Here is a 25,179-nt window from a genome sequence, read left to right on the forward strand (position 1 = left end):
AATCTTTAAAAAAAAATAAAGAACAAAAGTAATACTGAATGAAAAGGTTCTTAACTCAAAGTATGTGGTTTCTACCACTCTCGCTTTTTTATTACACCACAGCCCCCAATATTTTGAAGGTGCACAGGGGGTTAAATTAAATATACTATTATTCAGAGAAGCATTAAATTTGTTTCTTATAAGACCCATTTAGAACTATTGTCTTGAAAACACTCTAGCCCATTCCAACATGTTCAGTTTAATCTTGGAATCTTTATATCAGTAATGCAACCCAATTGCATTCTTAAGGCTTAGTCACCTTATCTTAACTACAGAAGTGACATAACAACCAAGGAAATCCTGGTTTTTCACGGGTTTTTATTCCTCTTTGCTTCAATTTTAATCTCACAGATTATTTTTTGTGTTTTCTTATTCATGTGTTTTTGTGTTTGGGAATTCTTAGAGATTTTCTTTTCTTCCTGAAAGTCCAGGCTTTATGCAGAATCTTCTTATCATAAGGTGAAAAGTCCAGTAGCAAAGTCCTGCTTTCCAAGTTAACATTTTGTGAACTATTTGAAGAAGATAACATTCTCAGAATACTTACCAGATTGAAACCAAGTTTGGGCTTAGAACTCTTATGGCAAGGAGCGGGGGGTGGGGTGGGGGTGCAAAATATGAACAAAAACATACACTTTCACTAATAACAAATACTTGTTTTTTAAAAACTTTATAACAAATAAAATCATTAATTTTTCTTCTTTTTCATTATGTTCTAGCTGCTTTATAGATGACTAATAAGTCTCAGATGAGTCAATGATATAAAAACTTAGTTTCACAAGGGAATCATTAGGTAATCAAGACAGCCACTTAGCTACACCTCAAATTATGGCTGTAAAATAAAGATTTACACAATAGTAGTCATCCCAATTCTCTTATTCACAAGCGTTAGAACTGCCTCTACTTCTTACTAGCTGACTCAACATGAATGGGAGTTTTCAGTAGGTGTTGAGTGAATGTGAAAGCAGTGGATCTAGACTCAATTCTATAGAACAAATTACAGGTTTTTTAAAGTTACAATGAAACATTTTTGTTCCTTCTTAAGATTAAGCTATATCCAGAGAGTAGGAGTATGTAAGAAAAATAGTAGGACCTATTCCAGTACCATGGCAGCCCGGGCAGTCCAAAATGGCCTACTTCTGCTTATCATCCCTATTTTAATGAAAATAGTATTACTGTGTTAAAAATTACAGCTAAAAGGTGGCATAAGTTAGTGTTAAACTACAGACTCAGAGCAGGCTGACATTTAGGCTTAAATCCCAGCTCAAATATTTGCTAGCAATTTAACTTTGGGTGAGTTTCTTTACTTCCCTAGACTCTAATTCCTCAGTACTTGCCTCATAAGATTGTTATGAGGCTTTTAGACATAACAACTTGTTCCTAAAATGCAGTAAAGAATCAGGGGGTTTATCAAGTTATATTTTTCTTACCCAGGAAGAATGATTACACTGTGGGATAGTCCTCTGGCCAAGCGCCAATGGACTTTATGACTTAGGAGGAAATATAAGAAAAACATAACCTGGTGGCCAATTCACACTTTGTCTACACAGAGTACAGCCTGAACAGCCAACAGAAATAATGAGAAACAAGTGGAATGTCTAAGAATTTTTGTTTCTCGATCATCCATGATATTTTTAGTAACACTGCTGAGAATTGTTTTAAAATACAAAGTCGAATCCTAAAACTGATAGTGTTAAACCTGAAAGAATTATTGGTACTGTGGGAGGAAACAAACAAGGAATTTTTGAAAGGAGAGAGAATGGTTATTTTAAAAGGAAATTAAATGTTTGGGAGCTGGAGAACAGAGGCAACCTTTATTTACTATAAAAGCGGGCTCCATAATGCTAAGTGAAGTAAGTCAGAAGGAGAAAGAAAAATACCAGATGGTATCACTAATGTGTGGAATATAGAGTAACTAAACTAAGTGTCCAATAAAGTCAAGCTTAAAAACTAACCCTTGATAGCTGACTACAGAACTGAAGCACCAAGGGGGAAGGAGAAAAGGCAAGAGTAAGAACAAAGGGGAAAGGAAGCACAATGGACTGTGGACACATTATGGTGGGAATACTTGATGGGGATATCCAAATATTACCTCAATTAAAAATAAATAATCAAATAAATTTAATTTACAAAAAGAGGAATGTAAAAATATTTTTTAAATGAAAAATAAAAGTGAGCTTAAGGAAATTTCACTGAAATATTTAATATCTAAATTAATAAAAAGTTAAAGAAACCACTATGGAAAGCTATGTGGAGGTTCCTCAAACTGCCAAAAATGGAGCTACCATACAACCCATCAATTCCACTCCTAGGAATCTACCCGAAGAACACAAAAACATTAATTCAAAAGGATACCTGCACCCCATGTTTATTGCACTTGTGTTTATTCATACCTATTTATAATATGTAAAATATGATAACAACACAAATGCCAAAAAATACATGACTGGATCAAGAAGATGTGTATATATACACAATGGAATACTCTTCAGCACTCAAAAAAGATAAACTCATGCCATTCACAGTAACGTGGATGGAAATGGAAGGGATTATGCTCAATAAAATTAGCCAGAAAGGAAAAAAAAAAATAGGGCCTCCCTAGTGGCACAAGCGATTGAGTGCAGCAGCGCTGTGAAGCTGTCCGCAGCTTCTGCAGTGCCCGTTCAATCCCCACTGCGGAAATACCCACATGGTGCGGCAGACCTCTCCTGTCTCGCCTGCTGCTCCCCTCACCAGTGCTTTTGGTCTGTCTGCCTGTTCTGTTCCCCACTCTGTCTCTGGTGAATCCTCTCACCCTCCGCACATCTGGCCTGTACCCCGGTTCTTATATAAAAATAAATAAATCTTTAAAAAAAAAAAGGAAAAGAAAAATATCAGATGGTTTCACTTATAGGAAGAATATAGGGGAACCAAATAAAGGATAGGAAAAAAATCAATAAATTAAAAAACAAAATAAACAGGCAACTATAAATCTGAGACACTCTGCAGGAGATGGGGAGGGAGAGGGATCAAAACAGGGGAGGGAAGAGCACAGGGACTATAATGATGGTGCGCGGGTGAATTGGTGGTGGGAATTTTATGGGGAATACACCTGAAAGGAGAAAGCAAACATTGTACAAAACGGAACAATGATGTAAAATATATATAAATAAATAAATTATAAAAAAAGTTAAAGAGAGCATACTTATAATTAAAGAAAAAATACACACCGGCAATTCAGATTAGACAGCTAACAAATCATATTATATTTAAAAAGATCCATTTACCCCTCAGTTCATAATCGCATTTAAAAGTTATTTATTTTTCATGTTTAATATACTTTAAAAACATTTTAAAGTAATGCTTAGTATGCATTTACTGAGCATTTAAGTACTAGGGAGTACAGTGCTGGCTCAGCAAATGATACAAAAAAAGTATAGGATATGGTTTTTGCCCTCAAGTAAAGTGATACATTGCAATATGCTTTTAAGTGATTGTACAAATTTGACTGATCATAGTGTCATACAAAACAAAGCACATACCAAGTATGTAAAAACTAGGAATTAAGAGACACATGAAAACATCAAAGTAAAGGACATGCCACATTGCTGTTCAGAAATTTAGGGTAAATATCTTTCTGTATTTTTTCCAATCTACCTTAAGAAAAATAATAGAATACATGTGCTGATGTTGCTTAGTGTAAGGAACAGGCTCTGTGTCAAATTCTCTATCTATTTAATGCTCACAATAACCCTACAGGGTAGACACGCTTATTCCATTTTCTAAATAAGCGGTGGAGATTGGCTTGAGATCATAGAACTAGCAAGTGGCAGAGCTAAGTCTTGAACCACAGCGGTCTAAGCACAAACAGCACTTCCCCACTCACTGTACCAATTCACCAACCTCCAAGCACACTGCACCTTCCATCCACCTGAGAGCCCACCTCAGGCACTGTCAGGCTTTCCTGTGTATTCTTACTCATTCTCTTCCACTGCAACATGAGCCCATTGTCTTCATTTACACATTGCCTCAACATTATGCTAAGTGGAATAAATCAGAGAAGGAGAATTACTGTCGCATATCATATGGAATCTAAAATAGCAAACCCCTAGAAACAGAGAGTAAAATGGTGTTTGCCAATGACTGGGGGTGGGGGGGGATATGGAGGTGTAGGTCAAAGGGTATCATTTCTCAATTAGAAGATGAATAAGTTCTTAGGATTTCAGGTACAGCATGATAACAATAGTTAACAATACTGTATTGTGTACTCAAACATTGCTACGAGAGTAATGCTTTAATGTTCTCACCATAACGACAACAAAATTGTAATTATGTGAGGTGAAGAATGTGTTAATTAAACTTACTGTGATAAAAATTTCCCAATATATACATATATTAATTCAGCATTTTGGACCCCTTAGACTTAAACAATGTTCAATGTCAATCACATCTCAAGAAACTGGAAAAATAAAAATAAAATTTAAAAATTTTAATTCCTTTGAAAACTTTAGGCTCCTATATTGCAAGAATTGTGTTTTATCTGAGTATCCTCATCTGTATTAATGCATAATTTAAACAAGCAATACATTTTAATTCATTTCTAACAACATGCTAAGCGCTAGGAATATACTTGAGAAACTGAAGTATCTGGAGCTGCTGTTATTATTACTATGGTGAATTTATTTAAGATATCAAAATACACATATTGAACTCCAGCTATATATGGCATTGATTCTATATATTCTGTGACATACATAAGAAGTCTAGGACATACTCCCTACTCTCAACAAGTTTATAGTTCAGCTGCATAGAGAGATAAAACTAATACATGAAAAGGTAAATAATTAAAGAGTTATATTTCTATCCAGGAGGATAAAACAGTGTTATTTGATGACTAGTTTGCTATAGATAAAAGAACTTCTGTAGTAAAAAGTGTTGCAGTGTAGATTTTATATATATTCAAGCAGATTTTTTTAATATTGATTTTTGTAATCTTTGTTATGGCAATGTTCACTGTGAATACCCAAGCATTTGATACTTTGCCATGTTTTCCAAACTTGTTCATAAATGGAACACTTGTTTCATGTGACTACATAGCTTCTGTGTTTAAAAAAATGAAAAAGAAAAAGCGCTGTCTATTGTGGAAACCCTTTTAAAGAACTTATCAGGCAAATGTCATTAATTACATAACATACAAGGCACAACCGCTATATGCTGACTTCATGGACCACATTGGTCGTGGCTGCTTCTATTTAAAGAGCTGGGACATGGTCTCACAATTCTCAACTAAGTCCTATCTAGACACCCCCAACTGATTAAGAATATGTAGTGAAATATTTTGGTCATCTTTAGAATTAATCATAGGAGTTAAAGGAAGAAGAAACAACTGTGATCTGGAATAAAGCAGCTTCAAGGAGGAGATAAATATTGAACTAAGCTTTGAAATGTGAATGAAAAATTCCTTCATGCCAAAGTGACAAAACTTTTTTACTTAGATGAAAGTATTTGCTTACTCCAGTCTTTCCTGCAGTATTCTGGGGAAAAGAAGGTTAAGGGACAAAAATGAAAATACATACACTATCAGCTATTATTAGGCTGAAAGTAGTCACTAAATATAGTCTCATTCATACATAAAGGACTCAAAAGAACTACTAAATAAACACTGCTGATGTGACCAAATCTCTTCATGTAGAACTTTCCAGCATGGGTACTGGGAGGATAATCTAATGGTCACATGGTAAGGGGTGGTACAATGTTCTCCACCCCCTTGACAGAGTCAAGAGCAGGTGAAGTTACAATATATAACATGGAAGGCATTTGGGCTCAGGGAAAGAAGAGAGGGGAGAGCTCTTGCTTCTGTACCCAGACATGCATCCTGGTATTGCTGAGAAGGAGGCATGGAAAGAGACATGCAGAGACTGAGAAACACATGCAGAGGCTGACGATAGGGAAGAGCTATCTCGATGTGGTATCTCCTTTCATCCCAGCTTTCTGGAAGCTACTTCAGAACCCTTTTCTCGTGGTTCCCCATGAGAAGATGCCTTAGCCTTGTGGCAGGCTTGCAGCCCTCACTGTCCCCGTTTCAGGCCAACCCTGTTTGACTGGGCATTTGCCCACAAGGGGATGGGTAATTTCAGGTGTTTTATTGGGGGAACTAATATTCTTTCTTCTCGCCTCTCTCTATGCACCCTTATTATATTAGTTATTCACACTAAGAGTATGCTTGGCTTTTGTGAACATGCATGGCTGGATCCCTTTAGTTTGGGGGTCCCTGGGTACACCTTAGTTGCATGGTAACAAAATGTTTAATTTCTCCACCTTTTATTCTTAGCTGCATAAAAGACAGAAATCAGATCCATGGAACATCAGATCCTGATTCCCTACCAAGCTATTTCCCCAAAGTTTTTCATAACCTTCTCATCGTTTTCCAGCTGCGGCCCAACTTGCTACAGTCAAACACTGAGAGGCGAAGTCAGTGAGAGTTTTTATATCAATAAAACTGTTTTTTGGTGCTCTTCAACCCATAATCAACTAAGATGCCTATATAGCGTCCCTGCCCTGCAATTCTTTCTGAGCTGAAGTCTCTCTGCTTTGCAAGAAATAGGAGGACTAGCCCTCTCCCTACTACGTATCAGTGCTTCTCACTTTAGACCCAAGGCAAAATTATCTCTATGTGTATGTCCCATGTTTACCTGAGTTACTGATGAACTTACTGATATTCCCTTCAGCTTCCGTGTAGACTCTTTTTTGGCAAATGATTTTCCATGGGTCTCTCACATTTCTGCATGGCTTATAAGCAGAGACACTGCTGCCTTTGTTCTGGAATATCTTTTTAAGGATGTTTCCACAGCCTAAAACCTTGAAAGATAGAATGTCTCCCTCTGGCTCAAAGGGCAGATTTGTTTACTATTGTCTGAGCCCAAAGTCAGGAAGGCTCGCTCTCTGGCCATTTGAAAGATTTGAGCTCCCTAAATCTGAAGTTTTCTCACCTGTAACATACTCCATTGCACATGCAGTCGCTGCCTAGCCCTCATTGCATTACCTGTGGGAACATGTAACATGCCAGTGACTGCATCAGTAATAAAGTCCTTTGTTCTGACCTGAGAGGGTCATGTCTTCTGCTAGCACACATGACATTGCTGAACTAACTTGTTAGCTTGCAAATAGGATAAAACCTGGGCCCTACGCAGTGGCTGATACATCCCTCACTCAGGATTCAGACATATGTCCTTGGATAACAACCCCCACCTAATATAGACACTGTGCTGTCATGAGCATTTCTCATCTCTTCCATCAAGAAAGAACAAATTTCACCTTCAAAGAGTTTAGTCCACTAATGGTTTCTAGCTACAGTAAGCTCAGTTTTCAGAGACCATGTTATTCCTGAGCGACCCCACACAAAGTCTGAGGAGGGTGTTAGTAGGGTCAGGACATTTCTGCTCAGTTAAGGGCTCAATCTCATGGACATTCTTTGCTCCAGAGTTCAGGGCTGGTTTTGCTGAGGATTAGTCATATCTGTAGGCTTTCCTTGCTCAATAAAATTCCTCTCACCTTCATCTTCACAGATGTTTCCCCAATCAACTCATGCTCCCAAATCTATATCATGTCTTCTTCCTAGAGAATGTAATCAATATGGCTGTATCCAGTTACAGACATCCAAAAAATCATTCTCCTTCCTCTGAGAAGACCCTATGTAAATAAATTCTTATATATTAACATCTCATGTGAATATCCAGGTTTACCCAACAGGCCAGGCATTTGAAATCCCAGCTTAGGTTCAAGTTAGAATTTCTACAGAATGAAAACTGCTCAACACAGCTTTATGTATTTTAAAAGATTATGTTAGGACATAAGTTTGTGAACTATTCATTTTCATTGAAAAATTAGCATGTAAAATGCATTTCTGTAAGAATAGAAAGTTAGTCTTAAATTTAGGTTATCATAAATAATATTCACTGAATTTTAATAAATCTAAATGTCATTAATTATAAGCATACCACTATTTTAAATATTCAGACAAAGCATCACCAATTAATCTATGGCACAGTGCTGAAATACCATCTATTATAAGATAAATTCCAATCTCAGACATACTGTGAAAGAAAATGTGCATCTTTCATCCAATGAAATACAAAATTATATGACCTTGGAAATTTCTTGAGCTCAGATTATTTATGTTTATGTTTAATATCTAAAGGAGACCTTAATAAAGACTCATCAATGCCTGAATTTTGCATGACATGTGATATAGAATCATCACTACAAGTTCTAGTCCTAAAGGCTATCAGAATTTATAATAAAATATTGAATATTCACTTCTTTCATTTCTTAGTTCCTTAGCAATAAAATTAAGATATTTAATTTTACAGATTTGACCTGCAATAACTCTTACAAAACACTTGCCATGCTCCCCTAGATCACAAGAGATCAGTCCCCCACATCATCTCAGTCACTTTCATTGGAGCCCTGGGTAGATGCCATTCCTTTTGACTCAAGAAATAAGACACAAAGACTTATATAAATATTTACAGAATTCTAGTGGCATACACTAAGTGCCATGAAAGGCATGATGAAGAACAAATCAAATAGGGACCTTGACTTCACCATGCCTAGAAGATTCTTCTTACTTTGATTTATCCAGAACTCACTCTTTGTCTAAGGTTCTCACTGAGCCATTCCCAAACCACTGCATTCCACAGGCCTCACCCTCCTTTGAACCTTAAGTACTCAATTGCCTACACTTATTCTAGGTTCTTGAATCAAGCCACCTGAGCATTCTGGACACCTTCAGGCAAAATACCCATAAACAGATACTGATCCTTCTTCAACTGTCAGGAATTTTAAACCGGGGTATAATTTCCAGTGTCTATAAATGCCTTTGGGGCTGGGGAGTTGGAGGTGGGGACATGAGGGAGGTCTGTGAATCACTTGAAATTGCATGTAAAACTGTATGCATATGCTGTCTCCTGAGGAAGGAAGCAAAATTTTCATAGCATTCTCAAAGGAATACTGAAGCCAAAATAGTTAAAATATGTTTTACTAGGTTCGAAGCAATGAGGTCACTTTTTCGAACATTAACAATGAGCCTGACATCCATTTTACTTCAGCCTTAATTTCTAACAACAAAGAATGCAATTTCCTGAAATATGTTCTTTTATCTTTGTAAGTGCCATTAAAAAATTTAAATGCAATGTCCAGTGGAAATTACGACAAAGATTTTTGCCTATTTTTAGATGTAAGTGTCCTAGGACTTAAGCCAAGTTGCTATCATTTTACACTATATGGTAGGAGAGAAACCTGGGCACCTAAATAGAAAGACTGGTAACTAATTCTTACAAGTTACAGTGAGAATCATAGCCCTTAATACCTAAAATTGAAGCTGAAAATTATAGAAATATGTGTCCAATAAATCTGCTATTTCTCTCCATTTCCATCATTTACTTACATTAAACTATGACCACCAGAAAGAGACCTCAAATTTCTAGAAAGGCATGAACAAAAATGAAATCTTCAATCTTAGAAACATTCCTAAATATCTTTTATACTTCAGTCGGCTTTTGGCATACCAAAAACAGCTGCAGCAGCAATACACATTTGGGAGATGAGAGGGAAGGAGGCTTCAACAAATATTTAGAGCAATGAATATAGATTTTTCCCCTCTTTGATCATAGTTGCAAAAGCCTAGGCAGAGATGGAAAAGAAAAAAATAAAAGATTACTTTTCAGTTTTATGGTTTTCTTTTGGGCATTTTCTCTTTTGCATATAATTAGAGCATGTAAGGAGAAACAAGGTCTTTGTAATCCACACCCATGTAGAAGAAAAGATGCATGTAGCTTTAAATAAAAAAGACCAAGTGATTCTAAAATGAAATCCCTTAAGAAAAAACACTGAAGAAATGGTGCATAGTAATGCTCTGTGGGGTTGTATTTTTTTAATGAGATGTTAGATAAATTTAAAAATTAGACATAATAAACATATTCATGTTAACCATATACCTTCAGTATATCAGCTTATGGTAAAATAGCTGCTCTTGTACAGATGACATAGAATGGAAAGTAATATGCCCAAAATAGAGAGCAGACTAATGAGAGATGCAAAAATAGAGCAGAGAAATAAATACACATTTACTTCCCAGAGACACCAGTGCAAATTCCCTCAGAAACATAAAATGCCTTTGCAATAAATGTTCTTCAGTGAGGACTTTTCAGAAAAGCCAGTGCAATCTTTCACATTATATTTTAATCTCTAAAATATTAAACTAAGAAATAAGATGGCTTCTTGAACTTTGCAGTCCAAAGTACTGTTAAAAAGGAAAAAATCAACAGATCCAAAATGGAGACATTTCTGCTAAACCCAAGACTAAATACCTAACCTAATGTGGTTTTCCAAGCCTCCCCTGGAATGTCATCTTAGTTGGTCAGTATGGAATTTTCTGGTCAGCACCAATGAGGTCATCTTTTCCATTACCCAAAGGAAAATGAGATAATCGGTCACAAATTCCTTTTCTATTCCCCATAGGTAGGTCACCTAAGCCTGAAACAATTCCCTCTTCCTTTATCTTGCCCTCTTTCTGCCTGTAAAAACTTTCATTTGTACAGCTTTCTACTTGCTAGATGGGATGCTGGGTGATTCATGAATCATTTAATAAAACCAATTAGATTTTTCAAATTAACTGTATTGGATTTTTGTTTTTTAACAGTACTATAAAGCATTATTACAACCGAATACCAAACACTAAAGCAGAGTTTTTCTTAAAGTTAAGGTGATATTAACATACCCAGACAACACTGAAAACTATAAAGAATCCCTAATTAGAAATGGAAAAATTAACATTCTTCTTCTTTCACACTTTATGATTTCTGGATTTGTTTACATTTTAAATCCTCATTTCCAATGTGATTATTAGGCATTCTGTATCTTTAATTTTCAGTGCTCCTTAAATGAAGTGCAGTGCAATCCAGAAAGAAGACAGAAAGTAAATCCTGGTCTGCGCCTGTCATATAATGGTTTCCCTAAAGATCTGCAAGATGATATAAATTCAGTGAAACAGAGGTGTTTAAGTAGACCAATTCACTGAATTTATTCACCAGTTCCATTAAAGGAAGGAGGTGAATGATTAAGCAAAAACACTTCTTTCTCTTTTTTCCAGTCATTTATTTTTATGGCTACATGAACTGTGCACATCAGTACTTATAAAGCACTGTAAAGAGTGTGTCAATCATAAGTTAAAGGGAGCAGAGACTTAATGGTAATATAAGAGAAGGGGAACCAAGAGGTGAAGTTGAGAATTACAGAAACCAAGCAACCTTATGTAATATATTACCAGGGAGAGTCAAGCATAACAGAAAGAAGTGGAGGAAGATGACAGGGAGGAGAGATTACATAAAATACTAATGTGCCTCCAGGGTCCTAGAACTAAATAGTGAAGGGTTTGTCTAGATAAGCTAGAGAGAGTTCTTTATAAATTTGGAGTTCAGAGAATAAGATGACATGAATAAAAAGATAAGTGCTGGGTATCCAAATTGATGACAAATGCACTTGCAGGCATTCCCTCGGGGGGTTGGAGAATACACTGATTACCTGTGGTTCCCTGGAGGTATGAAAGATTTAATATATGGCACAGTGGGTAAGTATGCTGGGTATCTTAGTTCCTCTAATATCTGCACCATCAACACCTGTCCTGTTACCATCATTTATGGGACTCTCTCTCACTTATCCATGCCTTAGCTGTTTTCAGGTTCATAATTACTTCCATCTCAATTTACCTCCCCTGACACTTACCTGCTTCAGGTCTTTGGGGAAGCAATTATTAAATCTGTATCCCCAAATTGCTAAATGATCCCTCAGGAGCTGAGAACAGTTATCACAGTTTCCCTTTATGAGGCAAGCAATCCATTCCCTAGTTACCCAGGCTCAGCGGAGAATGTATACTTGGGCAACTACCCACAAGTGCATTCATTCACTCATTCATTCATTCATTCATTGAATAAAAATGTGTTGAGTACCAACTATATGTTAGACTTTGTCACACTAGAGATGAAGAATTGAACAACAAGTTTTTCTCCTCAAAATTCTCACAGTCTAGAGGGGACATAAATAAGCTAACAGTAACAACAGTATATGTTGATCGTTGCTGAGTGTTGTCAACCTGAAAAATACTCATGCTGTAAGATAATCTGGAAGGTGTTTATGAAAGAATAAGAATCATGATTCGTGCACACCACCAAGATGCAGTCTCCAGGGTTAGAGCATAGGGAGTTCTAAGGGATCAGGAAGGAATGGTCTGCGATTAGGTCATTAGTGACACTTTGGGATTGGTTCCCAAGCCCATTTGTCTGCCTGTGGTTGGTGGGCAGAAAGTTTTCAGACAGAACGCTGCAAAATGGAGGCCTTCTGCTACAGACAGTGGGTGGATAATTTCTTGTCTTTCCATGGCCACTAAATGGCTGAGTCAGGATGTTAAACTTTCACCTAGAATTCTCACATGGCAGCTTAGAGAAAAAATGGAGTCTAATTCACTCAAAATAGTTTCTACAGTGTGAACCCAGAGCATGTCAGGAGCATTGCTAAGACTACATGGGGAATCAGAACAGTCAAAACAAGGAAAGTGGTATCTGGATGTCTCCCACTGGAGGGAGAAAAATCTGCAGGGGGTTCCAGACAGACAGCACACAATGTTAGTTATAAAGGAAAAGTAGATTATTGTTACCAAATATTAGCTAAAATTCTTATCTTTCCATCATTTCTTCAATGGTGCTAATCTTACTCCTTTGGCTTCCATATTCATGGGAATTTAAAGTAGCTGTATGAACATAATTGACACCACAGAAGTGGCCCTCTGTCTTGTTCCACACGCCCCTCTAACATGCCCCATATGTCCCAGTGCCACCAAACTCTATCACTTCCTTCAGACAATAGTGTGACATCACTGCTTCACAGACTACCTGTCTTGGATAGAGTATGTCTTTGTTTTCCTTCCCACCTCTCTAGGTCCAGTGCAACAGCTCTGAGGTCTATCTCATTCTCTTCTCTTCCTCATGGCTGAGTTCCTTTACGCTGAGTTCCTTCGTAAATACATGGCTTGTGTGATACAAACTTTGAGCTCTCTGATTAGCACACTTTTATTCCCTCGGGTCAGCCATCCTTTTAGATTTGAAAGATTTCCTTTACGCCTGTTCCTTAATCTTTTCTCTTATTCTGTACACGGCAATTGATGTTCATATGAGAAAGCCTGAGTTTTTATAAAGCTGGCTTTCAAATTGGGGGGTGGGGTGGGGAGTAAAAGACTACAACAATTTTTCATGATCACAGTCACTATGGGTACATGAGTAATAGTAGATGACTATAAGTATATTATGAAGGTTATAAGTAATACCCAATTGGTAGCAGGATAGCCATAATTCTACCCCATTCTCTTTTACTCTAGAAAGCACATTTAAAAGAAAGTAAAATAGGGTGATTTTATATACCTAATAATTGATTTTATATACCTATCTGACATAATAAATAAAGAGTTAAACCATGCAGTTTGCAGTAACATGGATGGAGCTAGAAGGGATCATGCTCAGCGAAATAAGTCATAAAGAAAAAGAAAAATACTGGATGGTCTCACTCATAGCAGGGATTTAGAAAACCTAAATAAGGGACCAGGAAAAAGACTAATTAATACAAAGTAAAAATCAAAGTCAACAAGCAACTATAAACCAGAGACACAGTACGGGGGGAAGGGGGTGGGAGGAAGGGGCAGGGAGAGAAAGGACTAGAGTCAAAATAAGGGATGGTGCAATTGTATGGGGAATATAACCAAAATGAAAATGCATACATTGTGCAAAAATGAAAAAAATGATGTAAGAATTATATAAAATAAAATATTTTTTAAAAATTTAAAAAGAGTTAAATACCAGCATTTATATATTAATAATATTATCTATTATTAGGTTCATCTCTCCAATGGTTATTCCATGCCTAACTCCATACGTGGTTGTACTAACTGTACTAGGAGACAGAATGCTATTTTGTCTGGCGTATTTGCTGCATTCTGGTGTTCTTCTAACCCAAATGCTTTATTTGATTAGTATATTGCACAGTGAGCGGCACATGCTTTATGCCTAAGTCATACAGATGGGAGAGAGAGGGAAGGAGGAAGGGATGGAAGGTGGGAGGGAGGGAATACAGAACTAAAGTGTCAAACTCTTAACCACTTCTTCCTTTTATTTGAAAAGGAGGTGAGAAGGAGGTGATCAAAGATGAGGAGGAAAAGGGTTTACAATATTGAGAACTTTAATCTTCAAAACCACTCTATGAAATACGTGCTGATTTGAATCCCATTTTACAGACTTGTGAGAGGTGTAGCTTGACTAAAAGCACAGCTAGTAAATGAGATGACCTTGAACTCTAACCTCTCTGGTTCCAAATACTCTTCCTGTAAAACTTCCACCTGGAGGACAACTTTCTTCTTCACTAAGAGTCTGCCACTAAGTTAAAGTCTCAGATGCATTTAATTTCCTGTTATTCATTCACTTTTTATCTGTTCTCACAAATTCACCCAAATCAATAGACTTTTGTCATCCCACTACAGCTTTTCATTGTCCAAGAAGCCCCAAATAGGCTGAGGCTTCTGTCACCAGCATTAATAAGAAATTAGGTTTATGTTTATTTCAATCCCACTACATTAATTTGTTTCATAAAAATAATCTATATACATAAATATTTTTGGTTGAAAATTTTATTTTTTTAAGATTTATTTATTTATTTATACAAGCACTGGTACAGTCAGAAGTGCAGGAGGGTGAGAGAATTCACTAGAGCAGGGAGAAGAACAGGCAGAGTGACGAAGTACACTTCTGAGGGGAGCAGCGGGCGGCAGGAGAGGTCTGTGCGCCATGTGGGCCCCTCCCCGGTGGCCGGGGATCGAACCGGCGCTGCAGAGGCTGCGGGCAGCTTTGCAGCCACCTGGGAGGCCCTGGTTGAAAATTTTAAAGTCTATTTTTTATTATAGTTGTTATATTATTACTACTAACACCAATACAATAAGGCAATAATAGCTTCCAAATATTTGTTTTTATTTACTTAAGATAGCTCAACTTCTAAAGTCTTCACAAATTTCTGTTTCAAATAATTGATAAATAAAATAATCAACTAAACCTTTAGGTTTTCTCATATTGCTAAACAAAGTGTTAATCAAAACCAGTCTTCAGTAAGTATATAGTATGATTTTTCTAAAAATTAAGATGTCATTCTCTTTCTGGGTTGACAAGTGTTTGTTTTTATTGTAGTTATGTGTCAGTAAAGGTAAAATACATGGATTCTGGAATCAGAATATGATGATTTGAAATTTGACTCTGCCCATTTTTTAGCAGAAAGTAAAATTGATTTCTATGAAATTCAATTAAATAAGCTAATATTTAAATGAATATAAGTTTAACTGCATAATAAATATGCACCCAATAAGACCTAGCTGTTATTAACCCAGAGAGAGTAATTACTACAAGCAATTCCTATAATTTCATTGAGAACCCTTGTAAAGCAAGAATACTTAATCTACAAATTGCCTCCAAATGTAATGAAATTTTAATACTAAAGTTAACAATTAATGAAGATGATATAATAGTACATTTTGGAGATATTTAATTAAATATTTATTGTTTCAATCTTGTAGCTTTCTTTTAGTATTCTGAACCATTTATTTTTTTCCCAGCCTCAAATATTTCTATTGGCCCTTGCGAAGTTTATAGGCCCTAAGCAATGTGTCTGCAGTGCTTGATGGAGAGACTGGCCTTGGCCAATGATAAATAAAACAGCTTTGAATGCTACCTTCCCTGGCTCCAAATACCATTCCTGTGATAGCCTGTCTTGTGGAGAACAGTCTCCATTAGCAAGAGTTTGGGAGGTTTCTAGAAATTTTGGAAAGGTTACCAAACAGGAATTCAAAGATAGAAAAGTAAAGCAAAAATCCAGATGTCAATGATGAGGCAAAATTCTTAAATTACTCTTGCCTAAGTTCAGAGTTTATACATAAACCTAGACCAAAACTGGCCCTGTAATAAGTCATAAATAGAAGAAAGAATGGCTGAAATGGGCGCTGATCCAAGAAGGAATACCCTCTTTGATAGAGTAACTATAACTTGAGAAACAGCTGCTGTTATTGTAATAATTCCAAAACAGTCAATCTTATGGGACCAAAGAATAAAATTAAGTTTTTGCCACAATGTATAAAATGGATCAAATATCTACTAGTTCAAGGAGATTGGATTATAAGTACCATGATTTAGGAGATCCTACAAGAAGATACATGAAGAATGATGTTACTTTAATACTCTAAGGCAGTTCTTCTGATAATGTGTACAATGGACCATGAGGCCAAAAATATTTCAAATTAATACTACAGCAGTATTGCCTTTTGCATTGTGCTGATATTTACATTTTGCAATTGCATTGAAAAAGCGATAGTGAGTAAAATTTTTGGTGCCTTAGCACAAACCCGGACAGTGACACTAAACTGTGCCAACAGTGGTGGTATTTGCACCTGCACTCAATCAGAGAAAAGAAGATAATACAATAAAAGAATAGTTTCACTCTAGAATAACTTTGATGAGGCAGCAAATATTTTTAATTTTATCAAGTCTCAACCCTGTATGCCTTTTAAATGTATGTGATATACTGGGAAGTATATAAAAAGCACTTCTGCTACTTACCGAAGAAAACAGGTTATTTTCAGGAAAAGTATTTATTTGAGTTACAAACTGAACTAGCCACTTGTTTTCATGTAATATCATTTTTACGTGAAATAGAAATTGGCAGCAAACTATTGTAGTCATATTTGAGCATTTGGCAAGATTTTTGAAAAATAAAATGGCTGTAGGCAGCCTGTCACTTTAAGGATAAAATTAGAATTCAAGATAAAATTAGAATTTTGGAATATTTTTATATGTCACTCTGACCTTGGCTTTTTCCCAATACTCAAAGACTTTCCTGGTGAGACTGGTGGTGATATAAATGAATATGATATTTTGATATTAAAAAAATGAACTAACACTTGGAAGATATGAATAATTCAATGGGTCATTATTTTTCAAATGGCCAAATCATGATTTTTCACATCCATTCAAAATGGAAGATAGATCAATGAATTATAAAGAAAAAATATATAAGTTTATGGATTTGGTCTAAGATTACAAATTTTAGATTGCAAGTAACTTTCATTTAAATGTCATTTGTCAGATTTTGGCAGAGTAACAGAAAATAAAACCCTCAGTTATCTAAAAAGATTATTAAAATATTTTCTTCTTTTTGTTTACACACCTCCCTGAGGTCATCTCTTCATTATACTCTTCAACCAAAACAAAATATGAAAACAAATACAATGCTAAATCAGACATGAGAATCCATGTTTTCTCCACTAGTCCGAGTATTTAAAAATGTGCAAATACGCAAATAATGCCACACTTCTCATTTTTTCTTTTAAAAATTTTAATTATTATTCATTAAAAAGTTATTTATCTAGGGCCTCCCTGGTGGCGCAAGGGGTTAAGCACCGCTCTTTGAAGCAATCAGCAACCTCTGCAGCACAAGTTCGATCCCTAGCTAGGGAGATGACCCGCATGGCACAGCAGACCTCTCCTATCTTGCCCGCTGCTCCCCTCAGCAGTGTATTTCAGTCAATCTGCCTGTTCTCCACTCTGTCTCTGGTGGATCCTCTCACCCCCCGCATCTCTGGCCTGTGCCCCAATTCTTGTATGCATAAATAAATATTTATGCATATTTATTTATGCATAAATAAATCTTTTTAAAAAGTTATTTATCTTAACATATAATAGGTTTTTTATTTTAATAAATTAATATTGTAAGACTTGCTTAGTTTTATTTTCTCATATGGTATATTGATTAATATAATTCACATAAACAAAAATACTATGGTCCTCAATATTTTTTATGAGTGAAAAAAGAGTGCTGTGGAAAAAAATTGAGAATTGCTGTCTTTAAGTTTAACTATATTTGAAGCTGGTGGCCATTGTGACATAAGCATCAGATCAATGATCACATATGAAAAATTCCATGCAGTTGACCATTACTTCAGAGTTCTGTAGTTGGACTGCCTTTTAAGAAGTTAACCACCTAAGAGTGACTACTATTGCCTTTGATGTTCTCCATAGCGCATTTGATGATGTTACCAGGAAAGACATCCAACAAATAGTAAGAGAAAGACCATTTCATGCTGATACTGCTTCTTCCTTTGATTCTGGTCAGGTTTCCCAACACTTTACCTCTTGTTTCATTATGAAAAATGTACAAACTTCAAACCAAAAGGGTAAAAGCTGCTGCTGGGCAGATGTGGTCTTCAAATCTCTCCAAAATCAGAAAATCTGTTAAAAATGTTTACCGTAAATGTAAGAACCAATACTCAGAGTCAACTCGACATCCATCTAAGACTTCCTATGATTGTGACCAAGAAGACATTAGTACTGATGAAGAAATGAACCTGACGGTCATGTTCCAAAATATCAAAACTGCCCAAATTGAACTCCTCAGTAAAATGACCAATATTGTCAATGAAGTATCAAAAATCCAGAAAAATGTTGATTTTTATCAGAAGCAGACCAAGGGATTGGAAACTAGAATGAATGCAAATGACAACAAACAACACACAATAACTAAAAGTTTCTTCTCTATGAAAGAAAATATTGATGTTTTAAAGAAGAAGGTGATAGAATTGGAAAACCAGAGTTTTTGCTCTAGCATACATTGCTTGGAGATTCTGGAAAGAGAAAAGGGTAAAGAGATCATAGAACTTCTTCACCAACTCATCCAACCAGAAACTTCGAAGAAAACATCTACCTCTACAGCCTCTGAAATCCCTTCAAAAGAACCAAAGACAATACCCAGTTATCTCCAGCCTACTGGTCAATCTGGGGAAAAAAATTCTCCCAAAGTTAAAAATTTGAAGAAAAGTAACCAACAAAATGCATCAAGACGCTTAAAAAAGGCAAGTCCACATATTCATATTTACCCAGACTTTAGTACATGGATCAAGCTAACTTTTGTCCATGGAGAAAAGTGGGGATTTTTTCTTAGTCCTACAAAACTAGAGGAATTCCTTCAGTGGCTTCTTTCTAGGCCAGCCATTCCTCCTGAGGAACCACAACTCATAACCCAGAGATATTATCCACTCACTGGACCTATTGCAGGCTTGACCACAATCTGTCTCTCTGTTTTCAACTACATTTACTGTCTTTTTGGTTCCTCAAAAGAGCAAGTAACTCGACTATAAACTTATTTTCTGCTTTGCTTGGCACAAAATAAAATTAACCTGGTTGCTCCAAGCAGTTACACATTTTTGTAGTTGTTGTGAATTCTTTCATAGTTTGCTCACTGTGAGTTCACTCTCTGCTAAGTTGCCATGTGTCTGCAGTAAGTGAAGGTATATCTTTCCATTGGATAATAGTGGTGTATTTTCTATCAATGTTCTTGTCTTCTCAAAGGTAATTCAGGAGGATTCATCTAGTGCCTATTTCATAATTAACTGGAAGCAAAGAGTTGGGGGGGGGGGTCAAGGAAATATGAAATGCATTTGGTAGGTCCCCCATCAGTGTTCTCTGCATGCCTTTGTAGATAAGATTGTGATGCCAGAGACAGACTGCAGCTGCCTTTAAACAGCATTGAGTGAAAACTAACCCGGTATTGAAAGGACTAGTAATTACCAGAACATTCACTGCAAAAATAGGATTCTTCTTTCAAATTCAGTTTTACCTTTTTTTTTTAATAGAGGCATGTTTTATTTATTTATTTGTTTGTTTGGTTGGTTTTTTTTGTTTATACATGCACTGGGTACAGTCAGAAGCGCGGGAGGGTGAGAGAATTCACCAGAGCCAGAGCGGGGAGCAGAGCAGGCAGAAGGACCGAAGTACACTGCTGAGGGGAGCAGCGGGCGGCAGGAGAGGTCTGCGCACCATGTGGGACCCTCTGCCAGTGGCCGGGGAGCAGCCAGGGATCGAACCAGCGCCAGAGAGGCCGCGGGCAGCTTTGCAACCCAGCGCTCAACTGCTGCACCACCAGGGAGGCCCCAGTTTTACCTTTATTAAGCAATTGTGAAAGGGGAAAAACTGAAGGTGGTATAATTTTTACATCTTCATGAAAGAGATAAATGACATGTCCTTTTTGTAGTTTTGATAGGGGAAAAGGAAAATTTAGGGAGAGATGTATGAACCAAGTTACACCTCAACTTATTAATACCATCAATTCCTATATGGTAAGGTCTGGTTTTCTATATGAGCCACGTACCACATATCCAGAGTAGACCTCATAATAGAAGGTTGCCATTGTAATGCAATTTTTCTAAACATGATGCAAAATAATTACAAAAAGAATATTTCCTTCACCACTTAACTCAGTAAATGAAATATGTCAATAGTCATATGCTGTTTAACAAATAATTTACAAATGCTCTTGGCAAATTATTCTGAGTTTTAAGTTATTTAAGTTATTCTGAGTTAATGATTTGAAAGGAGGACTCTAGCATTTTGATAAGAACAGCCCAGTTTCAAACCATGGCCAGCCATGCAGTATAATTTTTTTTCATTTACAAATGCATTTGATCACTTCACTTGATCCTTTTTAACAAGTATATAGATGCACAGCATGGATGGTACCATCATATGCCTACTTAAAACAGCACTAAATATTATGTGGGCTTGCTTTAAATGGGATAAATTATTGTTCTGATAAGCAATCTCTCTGCCTTTATTTATCATCACAGATATCCACAGAGAACAGCTAGAGTTCTAGTTTGACACATGGGCTGCTGCCCTCACAAAGGCAAATGACATCACAAATGGCATCTGGGAGAGTAAAAAGTGACTCAGCTGGTATTTGCTTGGGTCATCTGAGTTCTATATGAATGCTTGCTTTCATTATTCTCCTTTTACATGCCTTCTTACTCTTGTTTAATGCTTCTAGAGAAGCAAAGAGTTAGGGAAAGAGCATAAAGTCGTCAATTCTGAACAGTTTAAATTTCACACTTACTTTCTTCTCAACTAGCTTTTGTTTTGTCAGCCATAAAAAAGGGAACCATATTAACTTAGAAAATGTTTCTTCAGTGTTTGCTAATAGCACCAGATCATTGTGGAAGATAAAAGTAAAAGTAGAAGACATTCCCTATGCTATAGACACATGACATCAAATGCGATAAAGTGTGTGCAAACTCTAATGCATGACAAACATGTTGGCAAGCAAAGAGTAATAGAAAAAGTCCTCTTGATATTAGAAAAGAAAGAGTTGATGCTCATAGCAGGAATCTAGAAAACCTAAATAAGGGACCAGGAAAAAGAATAACTATAAGAAAGAAAAAAATCAAAAAATCAAAATCAATAAACAACTATAAACCAGAGACACACTGTGGAGGGGGGGGGGCGGGGAAAGGAGAGATTGGGGACATGATAAGGGGGGTGCAATTGTATGGGGAATATAAAAATAATTTTTTTAATAAACAAAATAAAATTACTTTTTTTTTAAGATTTATTTATTTATACAAGCACTGGGTACAGTCAGAAGCGCGGGAGGGTGAGAGAATTCACCAGAGCCAGAGTGGAGAACAGAACAGGCAGACTGACAAAGAAATACACTGCTGAGGGGAGCAGCGGGAGTGGCAGGAGAGAACTTCCGCGTCATGTGGGACACTCACCAACGGCTGGGGATCGAACCAGCCCTGCCAAGGCTGCGGGCAGCTTCACAGCCCAGCACTCAACCCCTGTGCCACCAGGGGAGGCCCATAAAATTACTTTTGAAATTCAAAAAAAAAAGAAATTTTCATTGAGGTTGCATTAAATGTAAATATTAATGTGAAGACAATCAATGTCCTTCGATACTCAAAAAAAAAAAGAAAGAAAGAGTTGATGAACCTAACAGTAAGACAGTGAGGCCAGGAGAGGAGGAGTCAGGGGGGGCAGTGTACCAGGTAGAAGGACAAACAGGCACTGGAGTGTAGCTGGAGAGGAACGTGGGAGATGGAAGTCACCAAGCATTTTATAAACGTAATGTGTAAGTACTGACAGGGTATTATTTCAACCCTTTTCTAGATCTCATTTTTCTCTTAAGGGATTCCCCACCATGTTCATTTTAACCTGTTGTGACTGCCACAAGAATGTTAGAGGAAGTTAAAATGAGAAGGACACATAATGTTCTCAGGGTCTCAAACTTTTCTATAAAGATGACTGTCCTGGTAATTTTGCTTTTGAGTCAGTTATTTATCAGCTTTAGACAAGATGACGCATTACTTGTTAAAATTGTGACTCAACTTGTACTACCTGTGAGCAAGTAATTTTCCCCCAGTCCATTCTTTCAAATGCACCTGCTCTCACCCAATTCAGCTTTGAGGTCCCTCCTGTCCACATCTGTCCTCCAGTGACTCACAAGCTCTCTCGTCCATCTTAGTCACCACCTCCCAGTTAATTCAATTCAGCTTAAAAATATGTGTTTGTTTGTTCCCCCACCTCTCTTGCCAATTTCATATTTTCCTCTTTTAATGGGAGACCCACCTTCCCTGTTCCCCTCTCCTCTCCCATTCTTCCCTGGTTCATGTGATCATGTCTTCCATGTTCTCTCTTCTGGCAGATACCCCTTGGTTTCTTAGATGGTTCCTCTGCCACTAAGTAAATACAGCAGAAGAATTGTGCCTTACCACAGTGGAACACTACAAAGGTAAAAAATGCAGGGTGGAAAGTGTCGTGTAAGTTCTGCTAAGGCATTTGGATTTTACTATCCTTGATATGAGGAGCAATAAAAAGATTTTAGAGCTATTTAAAAAGTTGCCCTTTCAGAAAAGGTTTATGGACATCTTGGATGTTGGGGTACCAAGCAGGAAAATTTTTAATTATTAAAGTGTATTATAAAGGCTTGAACCAAAACAGTGAAGTGTTAAAATACAGATGCTTGAAATACAGATGCTGGGCCTCCCTGGTGGCGCAAGGTGTTGAGCGCAGCACTGTGGAGTTGTCCACAACCTCCGCAGTGTGGGTTCGATCCTGGCCAGCTGGGGAGCTACCCACATGGCACAACAGACCTCTCCTGTCTCGCCCGCTGCTCCTCTCAGCAGTGTATTTCAGTCAGTCCACCTGTTCTGTTTCCCGTTCTGTCTCTGGTGAATCCTCTCACCCTCCCACACATCTGGCCTGTACCCCGGTTCTTGTATGCATAAATAAATAAATCTATTTTTAAAAAAAGTAAAATACAGATGCTTATCTTTGATGACTCCCAAATCAGAGACTGCTCCCATCCAGTCTCTGCTGGGACATCCTGATAATTCCTTTCCAAGCAACTACTTACCTTCTCCATTTGGATCTCTACTGCACACTCAAACTGGTTGCCCTTAAAATGAACTTTAATAGCTCCTTCTTCTTTTGCCTCAGACCAATTTCTCTTTCTATGTCCCTCACTGGTAATGCAAGTTATCCATGTCCCCAAACTCATCTTCTCCCCCACTTATTTATCTCCTAAGTAGTCATCAAATCTTTCCCTGTTTATCTTTCCATCAATTCACAAAACCCACCCCTTTATCTCCCCACTTCACTTTTTTGGTTCAAGCCTTGATAATACACTTTAATAATTAAAAATTTTCCTGCTTGGTACCCCAACATCCAAGATGTCCATAAACCTTTTCTGAAAGGGTAACTTTTTAAATAGCTCTAAAATCTTTTTATTGCTCCTCATATCAAGGATAATAAAATCCAAATTCTTAGCAGAACTTACACAACACTTTCCACCCTGCATTTTTCACCTTTGTAGTGTTCCACTGTGGTTAAGGCACAATGCTTCTGCTGTCAGACTGGCCTGATGTGAAAACTGGCTCTGTCACCTTTCTATGTGGCTTTGACATTAAGCCAAAGTTTAAATTCTCAAAGCCTTAGTGTCCTGTTTTCCTAAAATAAGAATAATAATCAGGGATTGTGGTCAGAAATAATGGGATTGTTATATGAAACTCTTAAAAGCATATTTTATATGCAGTAAATATGACATAAATGTCATTGATCATTACTTTCTCATCTTTGTCTTCCCATATAAAACTTCACATAAAAACCACCATCTAGACACAGTATCTTACAGATTTTTTTTTTAATCTTGTGTCTTTATATACTTGCTGCTCCGACTCTCTTGAATGCTTTTCTTTTATCTGGATAATAAGCAATAATTTGAGTATCAGCTGAATCTCAACTCAAATACTTTCTCTCTAAGACACCTTCCTTGATTTTTCCACTAAAGCTGCACCGCGCTCGCTCTGAGCTCCGGGCTCCTGCTAAGCTAGCGACGCCGTCGAGCCGCCATCATGATTATTTACCGGGACCTCATCAGCCATGATGAGATGTTCTCCGACATCTACAAAATCCGGGAGATAGTGGACGGGCTGTGCCTGGAGGTGGAGGGGAAGATGGTCAGTAGGACAGAGGGTAACATTGATGACTCGCTCATTGGTGGAAATGCTTCCGCTGAAGGCCCCGAGGGCGAAGGTACCAAAAGCACAGTAATCACTGGTGTTGATATTGTCATGAACCATCACTTGCAGGAAACCAGCTTCACAAAAGAAGCCTACAAGAAGTACATCAATGATTATATGAAATCAATTAAAGGCAAACTTGAAGAACAGAGGCCAGAGAAGAGTAAAACCTTTTATGACAGGAGCTGCAGAACAAATCAAGCACATCCTTGCTAATTTCAAAAACTACCAGTTCTTTATTGGTGAAAACATGAATCCAGATGGTATGGTTGCTCTGCTGGACTACCGTGAGGATGGTGTGACACCATATATGATTTTCTTTTTTTTTTTTTTTTAATAGAGGCATGTTCCATTCACCCATTTGTTTGTTTGTTTGCTTTGTTTACACATGCACTGGGCACAGTCAGAAGCGCGGGAGGGTGAGAGGATCTACCAGAGCCAGAGCAGGGAGCAGAACAGGGACCGAAGTACACTGCTGTGGGGAGCAGCGGGCAGCAGGAGAGGTCTGCGCACCATGTGGGACCCTCCTATGGTGGCCGGGGAGCAGCCAGGGATTGAACCGGCGCCACAGAGGCTGGGGGCAGCTTCGCAACCCAGCGCTCAACCGCTGCGCCACCGGGGAGGCCCCATATATGATTTTCTTTAAGGATGGTTTAGAAATGGAAAAATGCTAACAAATTTGG

The 25,179-nt window shown here is 37.3% G+C and overlaps 1 protein-coding gene and 1 pseudogene across 2 annotated transcripts; both read left to right on the plus strand.

Moving 5' to 3' along the window:
* Window positions 1-18,298: 18,298 nt before the first annotated feature.
* CCDC54 (coiled-coil domain containing 54) lies at window positions 18,299-19,282 on the plus strand (the record flags this gene model as incomplete). The annotated part of the gene is made up of 1 exon (XM_084231478.1): window positions 18,299-19,282. One exon carries the CDS (start codon window positions 18,299-18,301, stop codon window positions 19,280-19,282), a length of 984 nt encoding a protein of 327 aa, XP_084087604.1.
* A 5,046-nt stretch (window positions 19,283-24,328) lies between these two features.
* Window positions 24,329-24,922, plus strand: LOC311169667 (translationally-controlled tumor protein-like; annotated as a pseudogene). The gene has a single exon. The product of its transcript is annotated as a translationally-controlled tumor protein-like (transcript).
* Window positions 24,923-25,179: the final 257 nt, after the last annotated feature.

Source organism: Talpa europaea (assembly GCF_964194135.1).
Source record: "Talpa europaea genome assembly, chromosome: 4".
Classification (NCBI taxonomy): Eukaryota; Metazoa; Chordata; class Mammalia; order Eulipotyphla; family Talpidae; genus Talpa; species Talpa europaea.